Source organism: Lutra lutra, chromosome 7, assembly GCF_902655055.1.
Source record: "Lutra lutra chromosome 7, mLutLut1.2, whole genome shotgun sequence".
Taxonomy (NCBI): Eukaryota; Metazoa; Chordata; class Mammalia; order Carnivora; family Mustelidae; genus Lutra; species Lutra lutra.
In genome coordinates, this window is record NC_062284.1 from 2,806,946 (window position 1) to 2,827,378 (window position 20,433).

The following is a 20,433-nucleotide window of genomic DNA, read 5'->3' on the forward strand; positions in this document are numbered from 1 at the left end:
CAAAAAGCTCTAAATATGAGAAGAGATCATCTCTAGGAGAAATATATACAGGTTAGAAAACATGATTATTTTTGTATTAAATATATACTATTCAGGAATACACTTAAACATGGTTAAGATGGCAAATTTTACATTATTATATTTTTTTTACCACAATTTTAAGGAACAGTGTGCTCACATGTGCGTATAAAGAGACTGGTGGTCACCCCTACGATAAGATGTAACTCTTACTCGGCCTATCTGCTATCTGCTTTTCTCAAATGCACCTATAGTATGGCCTACATGATACTGAAAATTATCTTTTAAAGAGGCCTTAAAACATAACACTTAGCATTCATATAGAAAAGCTATAACACCAAAATAAAATAGACAAACTTTAATAATAAAGAAACAAAGCAAGAAAACACAAAGTGAGAACTGGTCAAGAGAAAGATAATAAACCAGATCGAAAGAATCAAACATCTTATGTAGCTAGCCCAGACGATCTTGCGAGTGAAAGGTTTCCAAACTTTCAAAGAGAAGATAATTATCACAGTCGATAGAAATTGCCCTAGAACAGACCTGTCCAATATGGCAGCCACGAGGGACACGTGGTTACCAAACACTTGAAATGTGACAAGCGCGTCTGAGGGAGTCAACGTTTAATGCTGTTTGGTCCCAGCCTGTGTAGATACGCATATAGGGCCAGTGGCTACCATCACACAGCACGGCTCCAGAGGGTTGAAGAAAGGACGCTTCCCAAAATGGAAATACCAAGAAAATAAAGGGCAAACTTACTTAGTAGCCAAGAAAATTCTGGACAAAATGCTAGTAAACAGAACCAATGGGTATACTGCGGGAATGTGCAATGATCGAGTGCTAGTCTGCTTTTTTTTCCCCTTCTAGGAATGGAAGGACAACTGAACAATCAGGAAATAATTAAATGCAATCCATGACATCAATTACAGCAAGCAGAAAAGCTCTATAACTCTGTCTTCAGATACTGGGAACACATCAGTGAAATTTAATATCTATTCCTGGTTTTAAAAAAAAGCATACTCTGCTAGCATGACACATCAGAGAAATGAACCCACAGCATCGGCAAGCCCAAAACTAAAATGAGTGTTTTCATTAAAGTTAGGAAGGAACCAGACAGAACAGAACAGCTGTAACAAGCACCTATCATATTTCTGGAGACGATTTAAAAATAAGAAACAGGACACATTATAAGGACACAATAAGATCACTATCATCTGTAAAAGAAAAACTATTAAAACCAGCTGAAAATTAATCCTAGAAGTGACCAGTAAGGCTACTTCTTATTTACTGATTAAAATAGATTCCAAGTGAAAATGTTGATAAAAAGGTGTATTTAAAAGAAATTCACTAGTAAGTGAATTCAGTGTATTACAAAGAGTACCACAAAGACTTAAGAGTCACAAACTATTGTGATTTCCTTGGAAACAACAAAATCAATTCTGCGTATAATGCCAAAGGCTCTGGTTCCTCAAGTACCCCACATGACGAAGGACAGACAGACAGGCGGACGGACACACACACACCTTTCATTCAATCTCCACCGACTTCCCAACACCCAGTAATCCACCGTGGCAGAACTAAAACCAGCTCAGAAAAAAGCTAATTAATGTTATTTTCCTCCTGTCGTGAAAAGGGGAATATCATGTTTCCCCTCAGAATATGCCCTTGAAATGTTGAAGACTTAACCATATGGAAGAGTTCTGAAAGTGCATAAGAAATGGCTAGAGATTTGGAATCCTAATTCAATTTCCCCTCACATTTTAATAGGAGCCTGTAGTAAACATTTATTTTAAGAGACGTTCCTGGTATGGACTGAACAAAGGGCTATTGTGTGTTAAACAAGGGGAGGTCTCTCTGGTCCCATCTATCCAAGTTTTTTAAACATCAGGTTGGAATTAAGTGATTTTAAACTTTAAATCAACTATTTCCAGACCACAAACTCTACTCCACACTTATCGGTCAACGTCAGTTCTCCGAGTGAGTTATAACGGAGTTCAAATGCGAAATCGGCATCTTCCAAGTGCCAGTGAAGGAACTTTCCTTCAGACTCTGACTACATATGCTCCGACTTGTTAAAAAAAAATGCCACAGAAGTTTTCATTTCCCTCTCCAACAGAAAGTTTCATCTGCATTTGATCAATCCGACTCCGCACCATCTCTGATGAAAAGCACATGGGTATCCGTCATAGCATTCTCTATTATGTCCTTATTAAACAGGAATTACAACCTTTTCTCTAAGTTAACAAGAGCAAAATAGACGGGATTTATAGGCTTGCCCTGATCACTATAAACTTTGCTATGTCTTAATTTGTAATATGCGTCCTGTCACGGGCCTGCTGAAGTCGAAAAGAAAACAAGAAATTATCTATGGTTCATGGTGTGGTCATTTTAAAACATGTGCACAAATTCTTTGACATGTCTGCCATCAGAAGGTGGAGTCCGTCTCCTCCCTCCGAGTACGGGCCGGCCGTGGTGACTCGCTTCTTACGAATGAGCTCGAAGCCGGGGGAAGCCAGGTCGTAGAGTGGACACTGCTTCTCCGGGCTTGTCCTCCTGGAGGCTCACACGCAGATCCCAGCACCGCCTGATGGGAAGGCCATGTGTGCTGGCCCCAGTCCCACCCCCAGGCAAGGCCCCAAGTGGCCAGCAGTGGCCTCCTCGAACCCCGGCACCCAGGCCCGGCGATCCCAAGCGCACACCGCGGGGCACGGAGACCAGGTGTCCCAGCAAACCGCGCCCGAACTGCAGGTGTGGTAAAAACCACACGCTGTCTTTGGGCTTCGATGCTTTGGGAGGCAGCAACGATAACGGGAACGTGTACATCAGCTCAACCAGATTCAGCCACCGTCTTACTTTTTTCAAACTTCCCATCTCCCCAAGAACGCAAACCAGCGAACAGACAAAACCCACCGGTGCTGCACACCCGCTCTCGGTTGGCTCCCAGGGCAGCCTGGAGGCGGCGGTCCCAGCCGGTGCCCTGGCCGGGAGCGAGCTTTCTCCTGGGCCGTGTGGCTCCCAGCACTCGGCAGGCCAGGAGCCTTGGCCCACTCGTCTGTGCTGCCTGAAACCCACTCGTAGCCTCGGAAAGTCCCTACTAACCCCCCGCTCGTGAAACTGCGGCCCAGCGCCACGTGCTCCCGTTTTTTAATCAATGGACAAGTGGGATTTGCCTGAAAGTGTCGCTCTGACTCCAGCACTGGTAATGACGCTTAGGACGTTCCCATGGAGCCATATAAATGGGTTATCGACCCAACTGAGGAACCGTCCTGGAAACCCACTGTTCTCCTCAGTGGACACTAGGAAGGGAAAAAGCCTCATTACTTGAAATAACTTTTTTTTTCTCTAAGAAGCACACGCCTGAGAAGTTAAAGCTGGAAGGGACCTGAGAGATACTCAAGTTTAGGACTTTTTTCCACCAGTGATAAACTGACATAACCCATGGGCGGTCTTCATGAACACAAGCACTAAGAATTTTTACTCCGCTCTGTCCTCACTGAAATGTCCGCCTCCGGTACGACGGCGGCGACTTGAAACTCCAAGGCCGTCCCTGTCTTACCAAGGAAATGTCCAGAATCGAATTTTGTGTGCACTTCCTAGCTACGGCAAGAAATGTCCCCCATGTAATGGTATTGAATACTTCGTCCTCAACATTTAGAATGTTGACAACTCTAACAGTATGTGATAAATATAACAAAAGCAGCCCTGGGAACCCACAAATAGTCTCACTAGAAAAAAAATTAAAGTGGCTGCTCTATTGTTACCGTAAGAAATGTTAGCAGTCACTGCTCTAGTCCTAATCATTTGGGGAAGCTGAGGTCCAGAAAGGTCATACAAGTGGCCGGAGTCCTCATGTTCTCCAGCCTTGCCTGTGCGCAATCAGATTGGGATTCATAAAAGGAAGACAATGCTTTTAGTTTCAATCCCAAAGGCAAATCAAAGTGATTGGCTGGATTCCCACCCCTTCAATGTTACATTCCTAATCCTCCTGGTGACTATTTTCCTCCTTAACAGACAAAGAATCTCCCAGGAGGGCCCCGGGCGGGGCCAGGCGTGGGTGGGATGAGGGCACTGACAGCAAGGATCGGCTGGCTAGTCAAAGGCTATGAAGGTTACTCACAACTCAGGGCCCCTCGCCTCAACCGCGGAGGCAAGAGTAAAACACTCAGTCCCTCGCCTCTCCCGCAACTAGGGCTGACCATGGGACAGAAGTCACAAACAATGAGGATCTCAAGAGAGAAACATCACTACGTGGGCATTTCTTCCCAAATGGAAACAGCAGTGCTGTGAGAAGTCTTCCTGCCAGGACCGTGGCAGTGATTCCTCGAGATGCTGAAGCTGTTGTGGTTCCCCCTGAGGGCAAAGGCCGCAGGCCGAGAACTGCAAAGAGGCAGACAGAAGGAACCAGGCTCCTTGCGGCCCCAGGAGGGCCATCACTCCAGCCCTACCTATCCTCAGGCTTCCTGTTGAGTGACATTCAAATCTCCAAAGTCGGTTTTTGGTTACCTACAGCTATGCACAGCCCTAACTCTTAGGCAAAATAAATGTGGCTTTCTTCCTTCATCTGCTTTGTCCCAAAGTGTGTCCATCTGTGTTATTTCTACCCAGCTAAATTTGGTGAACAAACAGTTCATCACTGGCACCATCACCCCAGCTCCTACCAAGCCCCCCACCATTATTCTCAAACAGCAGTAAAACGGGAACGAGGCACACCTCTTTTCTCCAAGAGGAAGACAGTTTCAGCTTACAAGAGGTCTCCTGCAGCAGATGGCAGGTGGAGGGCTGCCCCGGGCAGCAGATGAAAGACAGATGGTTTTCCTCCTTATAAACCGCGCAGCCTCAGCCCTGCACAGCGCGTGGAGATCCGGAAACCGCTGCTCGTCAAGTCCCCAGCCTCTACTGGGGAAAGACTGCCAATGCTAGCCTTAGTTGGAGGAAACAGGACAAAAACCATTCACTCTACAAACACCCTCTCTTTCGCTTGAGTGTGGTGTTTGAGATCTTCTGCCTTACCTTCGATTTAAGAAACAAAATGGACCGAGTCTGAGCAAAACAGTAGTGTCATAACCGAAGCCAGAGTGTTTTGCATCCTTCTCCCGCACATCCTTCCTGATCAAGTTGGCTACGGCAGCTCAGAGCTCCATCAGCTGTCAACGTTCAACATATCCTCCAAAGGGATAGACAAGAACGGGCAACACGGATGAAAAGCTAGGATTCTACGAACTCCGTGGCCCTCCACCAAAAAGAAAAGGAAAAGAATTCTAAAGAAAACAATGGATCTCTGTGAGGGAATGGCAAAATGTTGAGGCAAATTTCTTGGACTCGAGTTCACCCAATCCAAACAAATCATGAGCTGTCCTGGCCCAGAAGTCTGAACCATTTCTTGAAAACATGGAGAGAATTCCCAGCCCAAGCAATTACCCAAGAAATAGCTTTAGGGCTGACGAGCACCTAAGGACTCAGAAACCAGCGGTACAGGGGACACGGTGCCCCACACATGCGCAGGGCCCCTGGGACGCTCCAAGGGAAGGTCCTCAGTCTGAGACTTCCGGGTTGCTCTAAGGACCTCAAAAAGTGGATTCTGCACACAGAAGCAGAAGCCAATGAACATTATGGGCTTGACAAGCAGTATTTACAGATGTAAGCTGATCACTATCAGCAAAGCAACATTCAATGGGTTAAAAATACAGGGAGAAAAGAAATGAGTTCAACAGACCTTTACATCAGAACAGTCTCCAATAATTTAGAACCAGAAGTGTCTCACTCATCTAGACTTTTATGTGAGCAGGAATCCCCCTTCTTGTTCCCAACGAGATGGAACCCCCATGTCGAGCGTTCCCAAACTACTTAAGCAGGACTTTTTGAAACAGAACTACCGTACTTCACAGCAAGTTACCAATCCACATGCTAACTGCTCAGATGCGGTAGGTTCAAGTCTAAGGACACTGGGGGCTGGGGGGGGGGGCAGAAAACTAAAACAGAGATCAGAGTCATCTCTTTCCAAGAGTTCACTACGTGCATGCAGCGTGCTGGGTGAGCTCTCGGGCCGGAGGGCAGATACAGAGACCCAGGGCAGGGCACCGCCTTACCTAGCACATTTCCTGGAGGGACCTCCTCTAGGTCTTCCAGTTCCCTGCCCATCAGCAGATACAGGTTTTCTAGGGTGCAGCACGCCACGTGGGGGATCGGGGGAAGGTCTTCTAGTGGAGTGGAGAAGCCCAATGGCACCTGGGCGAAGAAACATGGTTGAAGAGAAGTTAGGAGGCATTAAATGCAGACATTACTTAGAATCTGTAAGTTACTCCTATTCAGAGGCGAGATGGTACAGTCACACTTCATGTAAACCTGAAATATGGAAATGTGAAATGGTACAATACAGAATCTGAAGTGGTGAAACTTCTCAGATACTTAAAATCTGTCAAGAATTCGACAGTGTCATAAGCTTTATGGCTCAGGAATATGAATTCCGCTGTGACCTGTGACCTGTCCCACCAAATTAGCCAATAAACACACCCCCCACAGCCCCTTGCCAGTATTTACGTGCACCAGGTCACACACCAGTTCCAGTGGTGACCGTGCTGTGATCGCCACACGTGTCATTCCTCTCATCACTCACAATCGTTTTCATCAGATTACACTGCCCTTCAGGCATCCAGCAAGAGCAGGACCTGGTGCTCAGTCCCACAGGAAGAGAACTTAAGAAGAGTGGCCAGATGTGATACAAAAGGCCATGGGAATGGCCACACAACAGCTAGTCTACGCTCATGCTGAGAATCTGCAAGGGAGCAGCTGCGAGATGCTGGGGACACGATGAGAAGACCCAGCACAGACACAGCCAAACCTGGCTGCCAGCGTAACATCTGATGAGCTCACCTCGTGTCACATTCGTTCTTAAGAGAGACGCCGTCTCAAATTACGTACTTTTGTCAAGAATTATTCAAGATCTTGAAACGCATTCAAGATATTGCCATGAATCGTTCAGCAACCCCCATATAAATGCAAGTACCCTGAACTTGTCTCTGGTGCCCCTGGGCCCAACTGCAAAAAACATGAAGTTAAACGCACATATAAACATAACTAACATCACAGAGCGAGTGACCAAAAAGCACTAGAGGCAAGTAAATTCATAAAAACCCAGAGGAGGGAGATGCTGTTGTGTTCGGGAAGACGTGGAAACCGCACGAGAATGCTGGCCTTGCAGGCACATGCCACATTTCAGCGGCCGCTCTGCAGGGTAGCTGGAGAGACACCCCGGAAACACACAAAGGAGAAGGATGAAACAGAAACAGAGTTAGCCACAGATAACAGGATTATCCACTTAAACCACACGTAAATTAGAATTAGTAAGACAGTTTAGCAAGGAGGCTAGACACAAGAACAGTATACAAAAGTTAACTGTCTACATCAGCAAGAGGAAAAAAATTTGGTTTTTTTGTTTTGTTTTGTTTTTAAAGATTTTATTTATTTATTTGACAGATAGAAACCCACAAGTAGGCAGAGAGACAGGCAGAGAGAGAGAGGGGGAAACAGGCTCCCCACCGAGCAGAGAGCCCGATGCGGGGCTCAATCCCAGGAGCCCAGGATCATGACCTGAGCCGAAGGCAGAGGCTTTAACCCACGAGCCACCCAGGTGCCCCCAAAAATATGTTTTTAAATAGTAACTTTTAGAGTAGCAACAAAATATTAGCTAGAATAAATCTAAAAGTGATTAAAATGGAGAAAATTATAAAACTTTAATGAAAAACACTGAAAATAACCTAAATAAATAGCAAGATAGCAAGATTTACAGATTCTATACTGCAAATGCTGATTCATGCCAAATACATGTACTGATTGAAAGCAATCAGAATCTCAATAGAGCTTTTCACGGAACCTGACAAGCTGACCAAAAACTTACATGGAAGAGGAAAGAGGAATAAGCAAGGTGCTCACCAAAAGAAAAAAAAAAAAAAAAGCTAGAGGACGTGGACTTTTAAACATCTAAACCTTTAGAAGTGAAGTCAGCACTGAATAGAGACAGTGATAAACAGAATAAGGAAGTCTAATCGTCCAGAAACAGCCCGATTCACACACGAACTCTGACTTATGACTGAGCTGGCTGTGCAGTGGGCGGAGAGGAGCACGTTCTCTGAGCAGTTTTGGAACTGGTATTTGTATGGGGAAAATAAGATTGGATCCCATCTTCCTATCATATACGAACACTGAATTAAACATTTAAATATGAAAGGCAAAACTTTAAACTTTAGAAGGAACCACAGGCGAAAATGTTGCCTTTGGTCCAGTCACAATTTTAATTTTCTTAAATAAGATACAAAAGGCAAAACCCATAATGGAAACAACTGATAAATTAAACTACATTAAAATCAAGAACTTCTGTACATTAAAAGATACTAAATAGAAAATGTGACACGTCCCAAACTGGAGAAGAATTTGCAAAACTTAAGAGTGACAAGGAATTATATGCAGCTCCTACAAAGAACATCGAAAAACCAGTATTAAAAAATGTGTGTATATAGCACAAGTGAAAAATAGGCAGAAGACCCAAAGATATCGTCACAGGAAAAGACATGAATGACCAATGAGCATATTAAAAGAGTAATAAAGAAAATATAAACTAAAACCTCTTGAAAAGAGCATATCGTACGCATCTCATTGGCAAAAATTAAACCGACAGTAACACCTTCTGGGGAGGCTGTGTAAGACTACACATCCTTCCACGGCGCGTACGTGAGTGGTAAAGCCACAGAGAAAAGCAGGAGAAGGACGGAGTAGACAGATGAAAGGTAGGCCCCCATGACCCCTGCTTCCTGTTCATGCCCTCACGCAGTCTCCTCTCCTGGGTGGGAGAGGGGCCCATAGCTTGCTTCTCATCAAGGGCATATGGCAAAGGCGGTGGGATGTCACTCTCATGATCGCGTAACATCACGCAAGACTGTCTTGCCAACATATTCAGCCTGGACGCGCCTCGCGGGCTGGAAGGAGAGCAGCCAAGCTGGGAAGTCCACGGGACAGGAAGCCGCAGGCGGCTTCCAGGCGCTCAGGGCGGCCGACAGCCAGCAGGAACGTGGAGCCCTCGGCCCTACAGGCACCAGGATGTGACTCCTGCCAACAACCTCAGTAAGCCTGGACACAGACCCTTTCCCAAAGGAGCCTCCAGAAGAGCACAGCAGCTGGCTGACGCTGGCTGCAGCTTTGTGAGGCAGCAGGCGGGACCCGCTGAGCCACGCTCGGACTCCGACCCGCAGAAACCATGAGATGACAGAACGTGTGTCGTCCTCGCTGGCAGAATTTGCGGGAGTCCGGAACGCGCAGCAACCTAACGGATGGACACGCGAGTCCAAGTACGGTCTATGTCTTGCGGCGTGTGTGATATATTTCCCCTTGTTTTTAAAGGAAGCTGGAACGAGATGTTATGCACCCTGACTACTGGAGTGTGGAGTCACGTGCAACTGTCCGTTCATTTCATCGCTGCACCGCTAGTGACCTGACACACCTACGGAGTGACATCAACCTCCAGCCCCACGGAAGCGAAGACACAGCACGTAAAGATGAACTGGAACGCTCCCGGAATCTGTAATGCTCAATAAATCCGTGCTACGGCACCTAACAATTTCTTACTCACCTTGACAATGGAAAGAACAAAAAAGAAAACAATTCGCCACTGTCGGACGCTTACTGAGAAATAACAAACACCAGCCATGTCTAGCACAACTCACACCGGGCTCTCAGACGTGCCTTCACAGCGCCCTCGGCCCCGTGAGCTACAGCCCCGCACACAGCGGCTGCGCTCCCTCCTGCCGAGGCCGAACGCACCACCACTCAGCACGGGTGGCCTGGCCCCACCCAGCACCCTGATCCCTGGGATTAAACTCCTCAAACTGACAGGATAAGCATTTGAGGCACGCTGAGGGCAGACCCTCTCCAACTGTCCCCCCACTGCCCCACCCACCACTTGCTGCCAAGTCCAGCAGCTTCTCCGGCTTCCCTGCGAGAAGGGGAGCAGGTGCTCTCCCGCTTACGATGCAGCACGCCTTCCAAGTTCTTCCTCGCCGCTTCTCGCTAGTCCTGACTCACTCCCTGGACGTCTGGCACCTCCATCGTCCGACGACCTTTATAACTTACCTACTATGGAAACACCTTGCTTATGTCCAAAAATGATGAGGGAGCTGTGGTTTCTTTTTCGCTCTCTGGCCCAGGTGTCTTTGGATGCTGGCTGTTCACCTGCTTCCAGACCTTCCTGACCAATTTCTGGGATCCACCTGCCATGCAACTGTGGCCTGTCACCTGCTCTCTGCCCAGGCCTTTGGCCTGCGCCACCCTGCTCTTGGATATCTGTATTTCCTAAAGGTCTGCCACTGCCCTGGCTCCAGCACGACAACTGGGCCGCAAGTTCTTTTTTCTGGCCTTGAGAAGTCCCACAATTAACTAAGTAAGGCCTGAACACTGAGTTCAACATACTGGTTTCATTTTCCAAATGCCGCCAAGACCGAGCTACCAAGTGTCACCAGAGCAACGTAAGAGGAGACACATGCATTCGCCTGAAGGTGCTCATCTAGAGACAAAATAAGGTGATCTCAACCAATCCGAAAGATACAAGGACTTTGGAACAATACACTAATGTTTCACTTCCAATTCTTACCCGCCGCAAAAACTCGACAGGACTGTACTTGGGCCCCAAGACAAAAATTTTCTTTCCTCTTCGAGCCACACCACTGAAGACGCGAGCGAAAGCAATGAAAGACTCTTGGCCGTCTCCGTCCTGCGGCGGCGATCTAAGGGCCGCGCTCTCTGCCCGTGGCTCATCACCTGCAGGACACAAAAGGATCATGAGCGCCAGCAACGCTGTCTCTAACCCAGGACCCGCCTGGAAACAGAAACAGTGAATATGATACATCTGGCCTAGTTTCAGGGAAGAAACGCCAAGAAAGACAAGAACCAATGAAAGCTACACTTATAAAGCCAAGCTCAAAAGCAAGAGGATGAGTGTCCTAAGTCAAAAAAAGTACTTTGCACCAAACCTATTTCAGAAAGCTGTACCTTTTGGTTGTTCTCCCTTTGGACTTGTTTCAAGCGCGCTCCCGTCCTGGGGGGGCTCCGCGGGTGCCTGCCCCTGCATGGCAGCGAGCTTCTCCGCATGCCTCTGTCTCGCACGCTCTCGCCTCTGAGCAATTTCTTCCTGCGTGAGAAGTCTACAGGAGATCACAGCTATGTTAACTTCTGGCAACACCAAGCATCTCTCAGTCACTGCAGCAGGGAAATGGCCACAAAATTAACATGGCTGGGTAAGACGATGATGGGTCCCAGGTCCCCTGCAGGCAAAAGGTTTCTGTAAGCTCTGCCCCTAGCTGCGGTCTCTCAGGCTTTCTAGAATGCTCTGTGCCCAGCTCTTCTGAGATTCTGGAGTGGTATGCGAGAGCCCACGCCCCCCCCACAGAGCCGTCCACACCAGCATCGAGCCATTCAGGAATGCCTACATTCCTTCTGGATGAGGAGAACAGGGAAGGCAGGGAAATAAGTGGCCGATACCAGGGCTCAGAGCTCCCCGTAGAGAAGCAAGCAAAAGACCTCAATAGGAAACGGAGGTTTTCTCCACAAGCACACAAATAGATCTTCGTGGAGAACTGGGGTCCCAGAGGTAGGGTTTCAAGGTCAGGCTGAAGGAGGGTGATTCAGTGGGACTGAAAGGTCACACTGTTTTAGACCCCAGCAGCACCACGGAAAAGGCAGTGCATGGGTGTGTCTGTGTGTCTGCTGGGGGTTAGTCTTGGTTGGCATGGGGTAGGGGGTTCAGTCGTTCTTCCTGAAGAGTTATCCTCAGGTCTAGCAGGCCACAAAAAAGGCACACACGGCTTTAATAACAAGCTCTGTACAAATGGGGAGTGCTAAGTTGAATAAAAATGGGTATTCTGTTGGAAGGCAGAAACGGGGCAGATATACTAATTCCCAGGGTTTGGCTCCTTTCCCACGTACGGGCCTTCCTACACCCTCCTACACCCTCCACCCCAACACAGCGAGACCAACAGCTGCCCTGGAGTCAGCAGCATCGGGACCTCTCAGCCCCGCACACTGGGACTGAGCGTCAGGATCCGCAGGCTAACGGTCTGCTCCCGGCCTTCTGCCCCAGCTCTGGAAGCTGAGCGCCAGGGCCTGGCCCTGTGACCCCGTGCCTCCCTCCTCTCCCTCCCCTTAGGCCCTGTGATTGCTGCTCTTCTCCCGGCTCTCGGACTGGACACCTGACAGGTAATCTCACCCCACGCTGCCATGCTGCCCCCCCGCCCCGCTCCCCATCTCCCCGAAGCACTGGAAGCCATTCAGATAACCCTGCTGCATGTACACCGTTTTTGTGCATCCCAAATGGCCACATACTCTTGAAGCTCTGATGCCAAGAGCCCTAAAACCCTTCTTCCTTCTTGCTTCATGTGGGTGAGCCTGGAAGGTGACTGCTCCCACCACTGACTGTCCACTGCTATCCTCTTCACACTCCCACCTGCTGGACAAGGCCCCCCCCCCAGGACCGGACACTAGTTCTACCTCCCTTGGCACCTGCCCCCTCAGAATTGCTGAGTTTGGTTCTCAGAGCTGTCCCCTTCTAGTCAGACCCATTGTTGCAGGGCTGTGTCCCAGGACACAGGAACCTGAGACCGATCTTTGAGAATGGCTTGGCCAGGGGCCATAAGGCAAGAGACCAGTCCCCTCTCCTGTAAGCTCCAAGCACTGGGAGCCCTTCCAAGTATGGGATGGGAATGGCTTCCTCTGGAGCGACAGCCAGTAAATCCACTTCCCCCCGTCCTTGCGATGGCCAGTGCTCAGGCCCTTCCCCTGCTCTGCTCCAGGCCCAACACCCCAACTATCCCTTCAATCAACTCCATGTTTCTAAACTTTTGGTAAAACTGCATATACGAGTATCTGAAAAGTGCAAGTTAAAACACAAATGTAGGATAGAACATTATCCTAAGAACAGGGAGGAGAAAATGTGAGACACCTGTTCGCATAGCAGGGGAAAGTCTCTTTCAATGAGTTTACCGCTAGGATCTCGACATTGTCTTAAACGTTTTATGTAATTACAGTACCTACTTATTCCAACAATTAAATGAAATAGATACCATCACCCCTATTTTACAGATGAAAAAGCAGAGGCTTAGGAAATTTAACCTAACACAAAGTCCCCCGGAAAATAAATGGAGGAGCTGAAATTCAAATCCAGATCGGACCCCAAACCCTACTCATTACCCCAGGATGTCTCCCACTTAGAAGGACTTAAAGATGATAAACTCATCATCACATTAAGTAAATCATTTTAACTTCAGTTAAGAAAGACACATATTTATTCACATAAATTACATCCTCATTCCACCTAAATTCGTGACCTGGTCTGGAATAAGTGAGAGTCCGTATTCATCAGGGTAGCATCTGCTGTGCGGAAGCCTGCTGCCCGTCGAGCGTCCACCCGCCCATCCAGGGAATGCCCCTCCGTGCCCGGCATTGCCGTGGGCTGGGAGTGGTGGCACAGGGAAACGGAGCGGACAGACAGATGGAAATCAGCCAGGATTTGTACGAGGCACCCACCGCGTATCCCACGTTTGCTGAGGACAAAGAGGAATTGATCTACAAGAAAACGGAGGTCTACCAGCCGAGGCACGGCCGTGGGTGATGAGTTCTTCAGGCTGTGGCTGGGCTAGCACTTCCTGAAGGGCCGGCAGTCACCAGCAGCAGAGAGGAAGGCGGCCCGAGGCAAGCGCGCTGACTGGAAGGCCCGGAGGCACATGTGGAGGGGAGGGAGAAGAGGCGAGGACACACATCCACGCGTCCCACGCGTCCTCCGGGTTCCAGGCAGAATGCGCACGCTCTGGTCGGCGCAGAACATGCCGGAAGGCTGGCTGCAGTGGCTACCAGAGGCAGCAGAGACGGTGGGAAGTGACAGACCCAGAAAAGTGGCTTCTGTCTGAAGACAGCACCTTGTTACCAGAAGGAGCAGGTTCTCAAGAAGCAAGCAAGAGCGACGCACAAACTCGAAGATTCAGGGGAAGAGGAACTGCCTAAAAACCCTCAGTAAAACGTTACTTAACAGGCATTAGACCAAGCGCTGCTAGTAAGAATTTGTGATAAACTGGCTGAGAACAGCAAAAACAAAGGCCCGGAATTCAAAGGGCGGCTGCCAGCCTAGATTTAGGGGTGGGGGCTGATAAGCCACCCGGGTGGAACTTTCCGGAACACTAGGTGAGAAGCCGAGGAGCAGCAGCTGCCCTAACCACCCAGCGCATGCTCCTTCCCGCCCCCGCACTGGCCTGTCCACCGGCTGCCAAGACGGTGCAAGAAACCACTCACTGTGCTTTGGGGGTCAAACCCGACTCCAGCAGGAAGAACTGGAAAAAGCTTCTAAACGCTGGCCCTGAAGCACCACCCTGGTGTGAATTCGAACAGACTAGTCAGGCTTGCAAAGTGGTCTGCAGTGCGAAGACAAGGGACAAGCGGGAAAAGAGGACAAAGGAGGAGCGGCAGCTCAAGAAGGTGGAGCTGGTGGCGGTCCCGGCTCTCCAGGGACAGGTCCGCAATGGCTTCCGGAGGACGAGGAAGAGTGCAGAGAGAAAGGAGGTAAAACTGTGCATCAGCTCAGTAACCTTAGAGACCGGGTAATGGTGCCACAGGAAAACTAGCTTTCCCGCAGAGCAAACCTGAGGGCCGGGGTGGTAGGAGGAGCGGTGGCGTGCTGTCCTGACAGCAGAGGCACCGGACCAGAGGGGGAATTCCTCAGGTGGCACCTGGAACGGCTCAGCACATTCAGTCTGTGTGCAGAGGGCCAGGGCCATGGGGAACTAAAGACAGATGGAAAAGCTACAACGGAAGGAAGACCACTTGAGAGAAGATTCTAGAAGTCCATGTTGACAAAGTCATGAAAGGCGGCCAGAAGACAACATTCCAGGTGAAGGAGACCAAGAGCCAGGACTGGAGCCAGGAGATAGGATCGCTGCTTCCGATATTATCAGAAGGACTGTGCTGACTATCGTCGGCGAGGCGGCCTCTCCGTGTGTGGATGTACAGCCATCTGCAGCACTGTGCGCGTTCAGGGCCTGGCCCTGCTCTAGACAACCGAGCATGGACATCACCTGTCACCCAGGCCAGACTGCCAAGCACGGCCATGTCCCATGTGTGCTGAAGGAAGTCACTCACACCCATTCATCGTAGACCACATGCAAAGAGTCGCCTAGTCACTGCATTTAGGGTAAACTTTCCCGGGAACGGCTTTCTCGCCCCTGATGAGCCCTCCCCACATCCTACCTGCCTGGAGGTGGGGCGGGACTGAAGAAATGGGCCAGCCAGACCCGGGGCCTTGAGGCCACTGTTACCAGGGACACGCACGTGAGGCTGACACGCGTCATCCCGGGGCGGCGCTCATTGTCAGAACTCACTGGGGCCGGGGGTTAACCCTACTGCTCGCCCTTGATGTGAGCGGCTGCACGAAGGGCTACATGCAATCAGAGCCCACGACTCATGGGTGTGATTACTTGTCAGAGAGGGAGAGAGAGCACGAGCAGGGGGAGCGGCGGGCGGAGGGGGAAGCAGGCTCTCTGACGAGCAGGGAGCCCAATGCAGGACTTGATCCCTGAACCCCAGGACCATGCCCTGAGCTGAGGGCAGTGGCTTCACCGGCGGAGCCCCCAGGTGTTCTCTACTGCTCTTGTTTCAATATTCAACAACAGCGCTGTTTTCAAAGTTAAATGAGGAGCAAACTCTACTATAAATGCAGGAAAGAAGAAAAGACAGATGAGAGACACCGGATGAGCCAGGCCAGAGTCCCTGCAGGGAACTGACGAGACCCAGGTTCGGACGCTGCTGGCCTCCCCCCAGCTGCGACCTGCAGCCCCTCACTTAACGCTTTCTCAGGCTCCTTGTTCTCGTCACAGGTAAAGGCGACAGCCTGACTCCTTCCGCTGGAGAAGGGCTGTCAGATCTCAACGGCCTGTGGACGGGGGCCACGAACACCGTAGGAGCTCTGCGGACAGCGGCTGGTGACCAGTGTCACCGCCACGGTTCTTCACAGGACAGGTGCCCCGAGGCACCAGACGCGCTGAAGCAGTACTACCCACCTCACTTCTCTTGGGCTGCTCCAAACACCCCTGCGAAGCGCAGCTGGCGTAGACGCGGGCTCTACAGGAGCCGAGCTCAGAGGCACCCACAGCAGGTCTCCGTTCCAGATGCCCAGATCCCGGTGCGGGACGGACAGCGCGTGGCTCAGCAGAGCCACGGACGGCGGCAGGGGACCAGCCAGGCCGAGGCTGCCCTCATCCTCACAGGAACCCATCAGGGTCTGACCAGATGGGGAGGTGGCGGAGCCAGGAAGGGGGGGGGGGACACATGTGAAAAATGCAGATGAAGCGGAAGAGATTCTCTAAGACGCGGGAAACATGAGAAACACCCCGTATCCCCAGCGCCTGGCCGCACCCCGACCCACGCGGAGCAGCAGACACGCTCCCACAGTCGTGGGTCTCCCCGGGGGTCAGCGGGCAGGCCTGGAGAACGTGCCGGGTGCGCAACACACGTGAACCGTGGCCCCTCTGCTTACTGCTCTGCTTGAACTCACATCAGTTCAAATCCGTCACCCGGAGCGGATCTCAACAACTCTCCTCCGCGCCTTCGGGGAAAGAGCGCCGGGCAGGGCGTCTGCTCCCGCGGCAGCGCGCGCACCCATCCCGCCGGACCGCGAAGGCCGAGTCTGCGCACTCCCACGCACACCGCCTCTGCGCCCCACCACACGCACGGTTTCCCCGGCCAGCCCCGCCCCCCACCTTACCTGGGCCTGTTCTGGGGCAGAGCCTTGGCATCAACGGCGAACATTTTGGAAACAAAGATAATAACCGGATCCGTGTCCTCGCTTCCACACTTCATGAAAGCTACAGAAACAGGAAGGAAAAAGGTCACTCCCTTTGCCGTGGCCAGAAAGGCGGACTTCTAAACACAAGACGCTTAGGACACGCCCTCGTCTTAATGCGTAAGTGGCCTATGATCTCTTCTGACCGCGGTAAAAACTCTCTGTAGGAAGTGTAAACTGCTAGAACACCGTAGACCAAGGACAAGCTGACCCGGCAGGCGTGGGAGAAGAAAGGCCAAACGAGCAGGGCAGGGGGCTGGCCGCTGACGCCCACGGCGGGGCGCCCCCCACCCCCGCCCCACTCAGCCCCCAGGGATCCTGCCCTATACCCAGAGCAGAAGGGCGAAAACAAAGGCCAAGTCAACCGTCAACAAGGCAGCTTGCTAATAAAATACACACAAGTTACACAGGTTAGAAAATGGGCCAGAATATCCCATTACGCCAGGAACAAAACACTTAGAAACAGAGACTCAGTATTATAAAGATGTCAGTTTTCTCTAAATCTACACATGCTAACACGATTTCACATCAACATGTTGACATTTCCCTTCACCTTACTGGAGGTATACACAAAACCACTGATAAGGGTTTTTTTTTCCATTAAAAAATAACCCCCCGCCAAAATAGCAGCTACCTAAATAAAAGAATTCCAGAGTAACACCGAAACCAGAGCAAGACGACAGAAGTCAAAAGCAAGGGCACGGCAGACGTCTTACCAGGGACGTGGGTGTGAGGGGTGAGGGGCAGCGTGGTGGGCCCTGACCCACGCTGTCCTGGGACCGCTCTGGCCACATGCAGGAGTGAACACCGAGGGAAGCGGAGAGCAGAGCGGGGACGCGAGTGAAAAGCTGTACTAACACCCAGGCGAGAGACCCGGTGGCTTGGCCCCAGGAGGCAGAAGCAGAAATGCTGGGAAGAAGCCAAAAGCTGCACAGATTTTGAGGAAAGAATATGTAGGATGTGCAAAGGGACTGGACACAGGGGTGGGAGTACACAGGTGAGCCACAGGACGCCGAGCTTTTTGGCGTGAGCACATGGAAGGATGGAGTCTCGTCTGACTGCGCTGGGAAGAGCTAGGAGCAGCAGGCTGAGGGAGAAAGGGAGAAGCCTGGCGGAGGACACGTGAGGGTTCGGATGCTTCTCGGAGAGCCAAGCAGAGAGAGATGCGGTGGGTACCCGAGTCTAGAGCCAAGGGGCAAACAGGCTCTGAGACACAGGTGTGGGAGTCGTGAGCCCACTGCTGTGGTGACAAGCCTTGAGATGGGTGACACAGGACAGGGAGCGCAGGCCCTGCTTGGGTCTTCCCACAGTGACAGAGCGAAGAACCAGAGAGAAAGGGATGAGGGACAAACAGGAGGAATAAGGAGCTGGGGAGAGGAGACAAGAGGAACACAGGAAGGAGCGGCCTGCTGTGTCCAATGCTAGTGACAGGTCTGGTCGGATGATTAGCAAAGGACAGTCAACAGGGGCCCTGAGAACAGCAGCCAAGTGGTTTTGGGGATGGGGGTTTCACATTCAACAGCACAGGGGGAAGAGCAGCAGAGACCGTGAGTACATACAGATGAGCTCCACAGAGCTGGCAGAGTCTGGAGCGGGCAGTTCCCCTCTTGCGGGGAGCAGTGGGGATCCGCGGGCAGCCCAGCCGCAGAACCCCTTTCCATGGTCCCCAGGGATGTGGCCACGGTGCTGACGCTGCAGCTCTGGGACACATTCTTGGCTGTGCAGGGGCTGGGACACAGGGTCCCTGGGAGCTTCTGAGATGAGATCAAGGCAGAAGGGAGGGGGCTCAGAGTCTCTGGTCTCCCACCAAGGGGCAAACAAAATGGCTACAGCAACACTAAAACTCTTGGCAAAACGGCCTTTTGTGGAATTGGCAATTCAGCAAACTGGCATTTGGCGACTGGTGTGGAGCAGCCTTGACTGAGGACGGTCCAAGCACGGCCCCTGCTGAGGCCCCTTTACCTCACCTGCTTTCAGGGCCTGGGTTTCGGGCGGAAGAGAGTCGAACGTCTGCGATCCCGCGCACATCAGTCTCTCCACCCTCTCGGCTGTCATATCCAGGGGGCTAGGAAGCTTCTGACACACCATCGCTGACGCCTGCTGTTAAGGACTCACAACCGCGAACATGTGCCCTCCACCACGGCACATCCCCACGCAGACTCCCCGCACGCACTAGGGACCGAGGTAACACGTCAGTCCCCACAGAACACGCCCGGGCTGTGTAACGGTCGCACATCTCGGAACACAGACACGCTTTTGGGGAGTTCACAGACTCCCTGATATAGGGACGATGCCCCTGACATAGACATTCCAGGATGCTGATAGCCCTGGGAACAAGTGAGCAGAGCACCGCTTGGCAGCTCGGCCTCCAGGGACTATCGATTGCTACCATTTCCTCACCTGCGTCCAGTGCATCTAACCTTTCATAAACCACCATCAGCCACAAGCTAGGGTACCGGAACGTCCCCTACCACAGCCCGTGTCACGGGAGGGCTGAGGTGCCCCTGCCAGCCCGCACCCAGGACACTGCGCCCACGGCCCTCCACGTGGGGACTTCATGGGACACGCATGTCAATGAGAAGATGACCGTTTAAATTCAGCCATAAAACTGTCTTAATTAATGTGAACCATCTCAGATCAAGTCCTCTGGGAATCACTAACATGACAGGAAATATCAATCACGTAAGAAAATATGGCACTAAAATGAAACCCTGATCCAACATAACCACCTAAATTATCGACTTAAATCGTAGTAAAATAAACTCTTTGGTTTTTACAGACTCCTGAACAAAACTAAAGATGCGCCTTCTTGAGAGAACACGCGTCTGAACTGCGACCCGTGAGACCACGATGAACCAGAATGTTCTCCTGCCAAAGCAGTAAACACAGTCGCAGGGCAGAACACTAGTGAACCACAGAACACCTACTTCGGGTGGAAACGCGTTCTCCCCCGAGGCTTTCCTGATTGCCAGTAACACGCGGATTCCTCTCGCTTTGGCCGAACTGTCATTTCACTACAAACCATCAAGACAAAGGATACCCAGCACAGCATGGGAGATGGGCAGCCACTGGCCGCAGATGGCATTGATCTGAACTTTAGGGTCTGAATGTCGTGCCTCCCGGGCTCCAATTTTCAATCCTAAAGAAGTCACTATTTTATCAATTTTTTCTCTGTCCCTGTAGTAAGCATACAAGGGGGGGAGGTCACACCCAGACAGGAAGGAGTCCACATTTTTCGACACGCTTAGTCCCAAGGTATCTCCTTTACAAGAGACTGAACGTGCCCAGAGGGGCTCCTGCAGGGTCTCCCCTCCCTTTCTGAGGCCCCCTCTTGCAGGGCTCTCAGGGGGCACCCTCCCAGACCCCGGAGGCGAGATGTGGGGACCAGTGAAGCAGCCTGACCTGTGAGCACTCAAGGTCGTGATTCCGACTCCTTTGAAAAAAGTCAATTTACTGAAGCAAACTTCCTTTTCTACGTGTATTAGGCAAGGATGTTCCCAAGTTCCCCATTAATGATCCTGGATATCCAACACCCCTTCTATGGCAACTCC

The 20,433-nt window shown here is 50.9% G+C and overlaps 1 protein-coding gene across 2 annotated transcripts in view; it reads right to left on the reverse strand.

Annotated features, from left to right (window-relative positions):
- Window positions 1-20,433, reverse strand: part of EFL1 (elongation factor like GTPase 1) — a 123,310-nt gene that overhangs the window by 70,971 nt on the left and 31,906 nt on the right. For both annotated transcript variants that reach the window (XM_047736110.1, XM_047736111.1), the window contains exons 10-15: window positions 19,923-20,059; window positions 18,850-18,972; window positions 16,805-16,904; window positions 11,053-11,204; window positions 10,655-10,821; window positions 6,105-6,243 (exon numbers count right to left, since the gene is read on the reverse strand). In XM_047736110.1, the coding sequence (XP_047592066.1) occupies window positions 6,105-6,243; window positions 10,655-10,821; window positions 11,053-11,204; window positions 16,805-16,904; window positions 18,850-18,972; window positions 19,923-20,059 (818 nt within the window). The remainder of the gene's footprint in view (window positions 1-6,104; window positions 6,244-10,654; window positions 10,822-11,052; window positions 11,205-16,804; window positions 16,905-18,849; window positions 18,973-19,922; window positions 20,060-20,433) is intronic.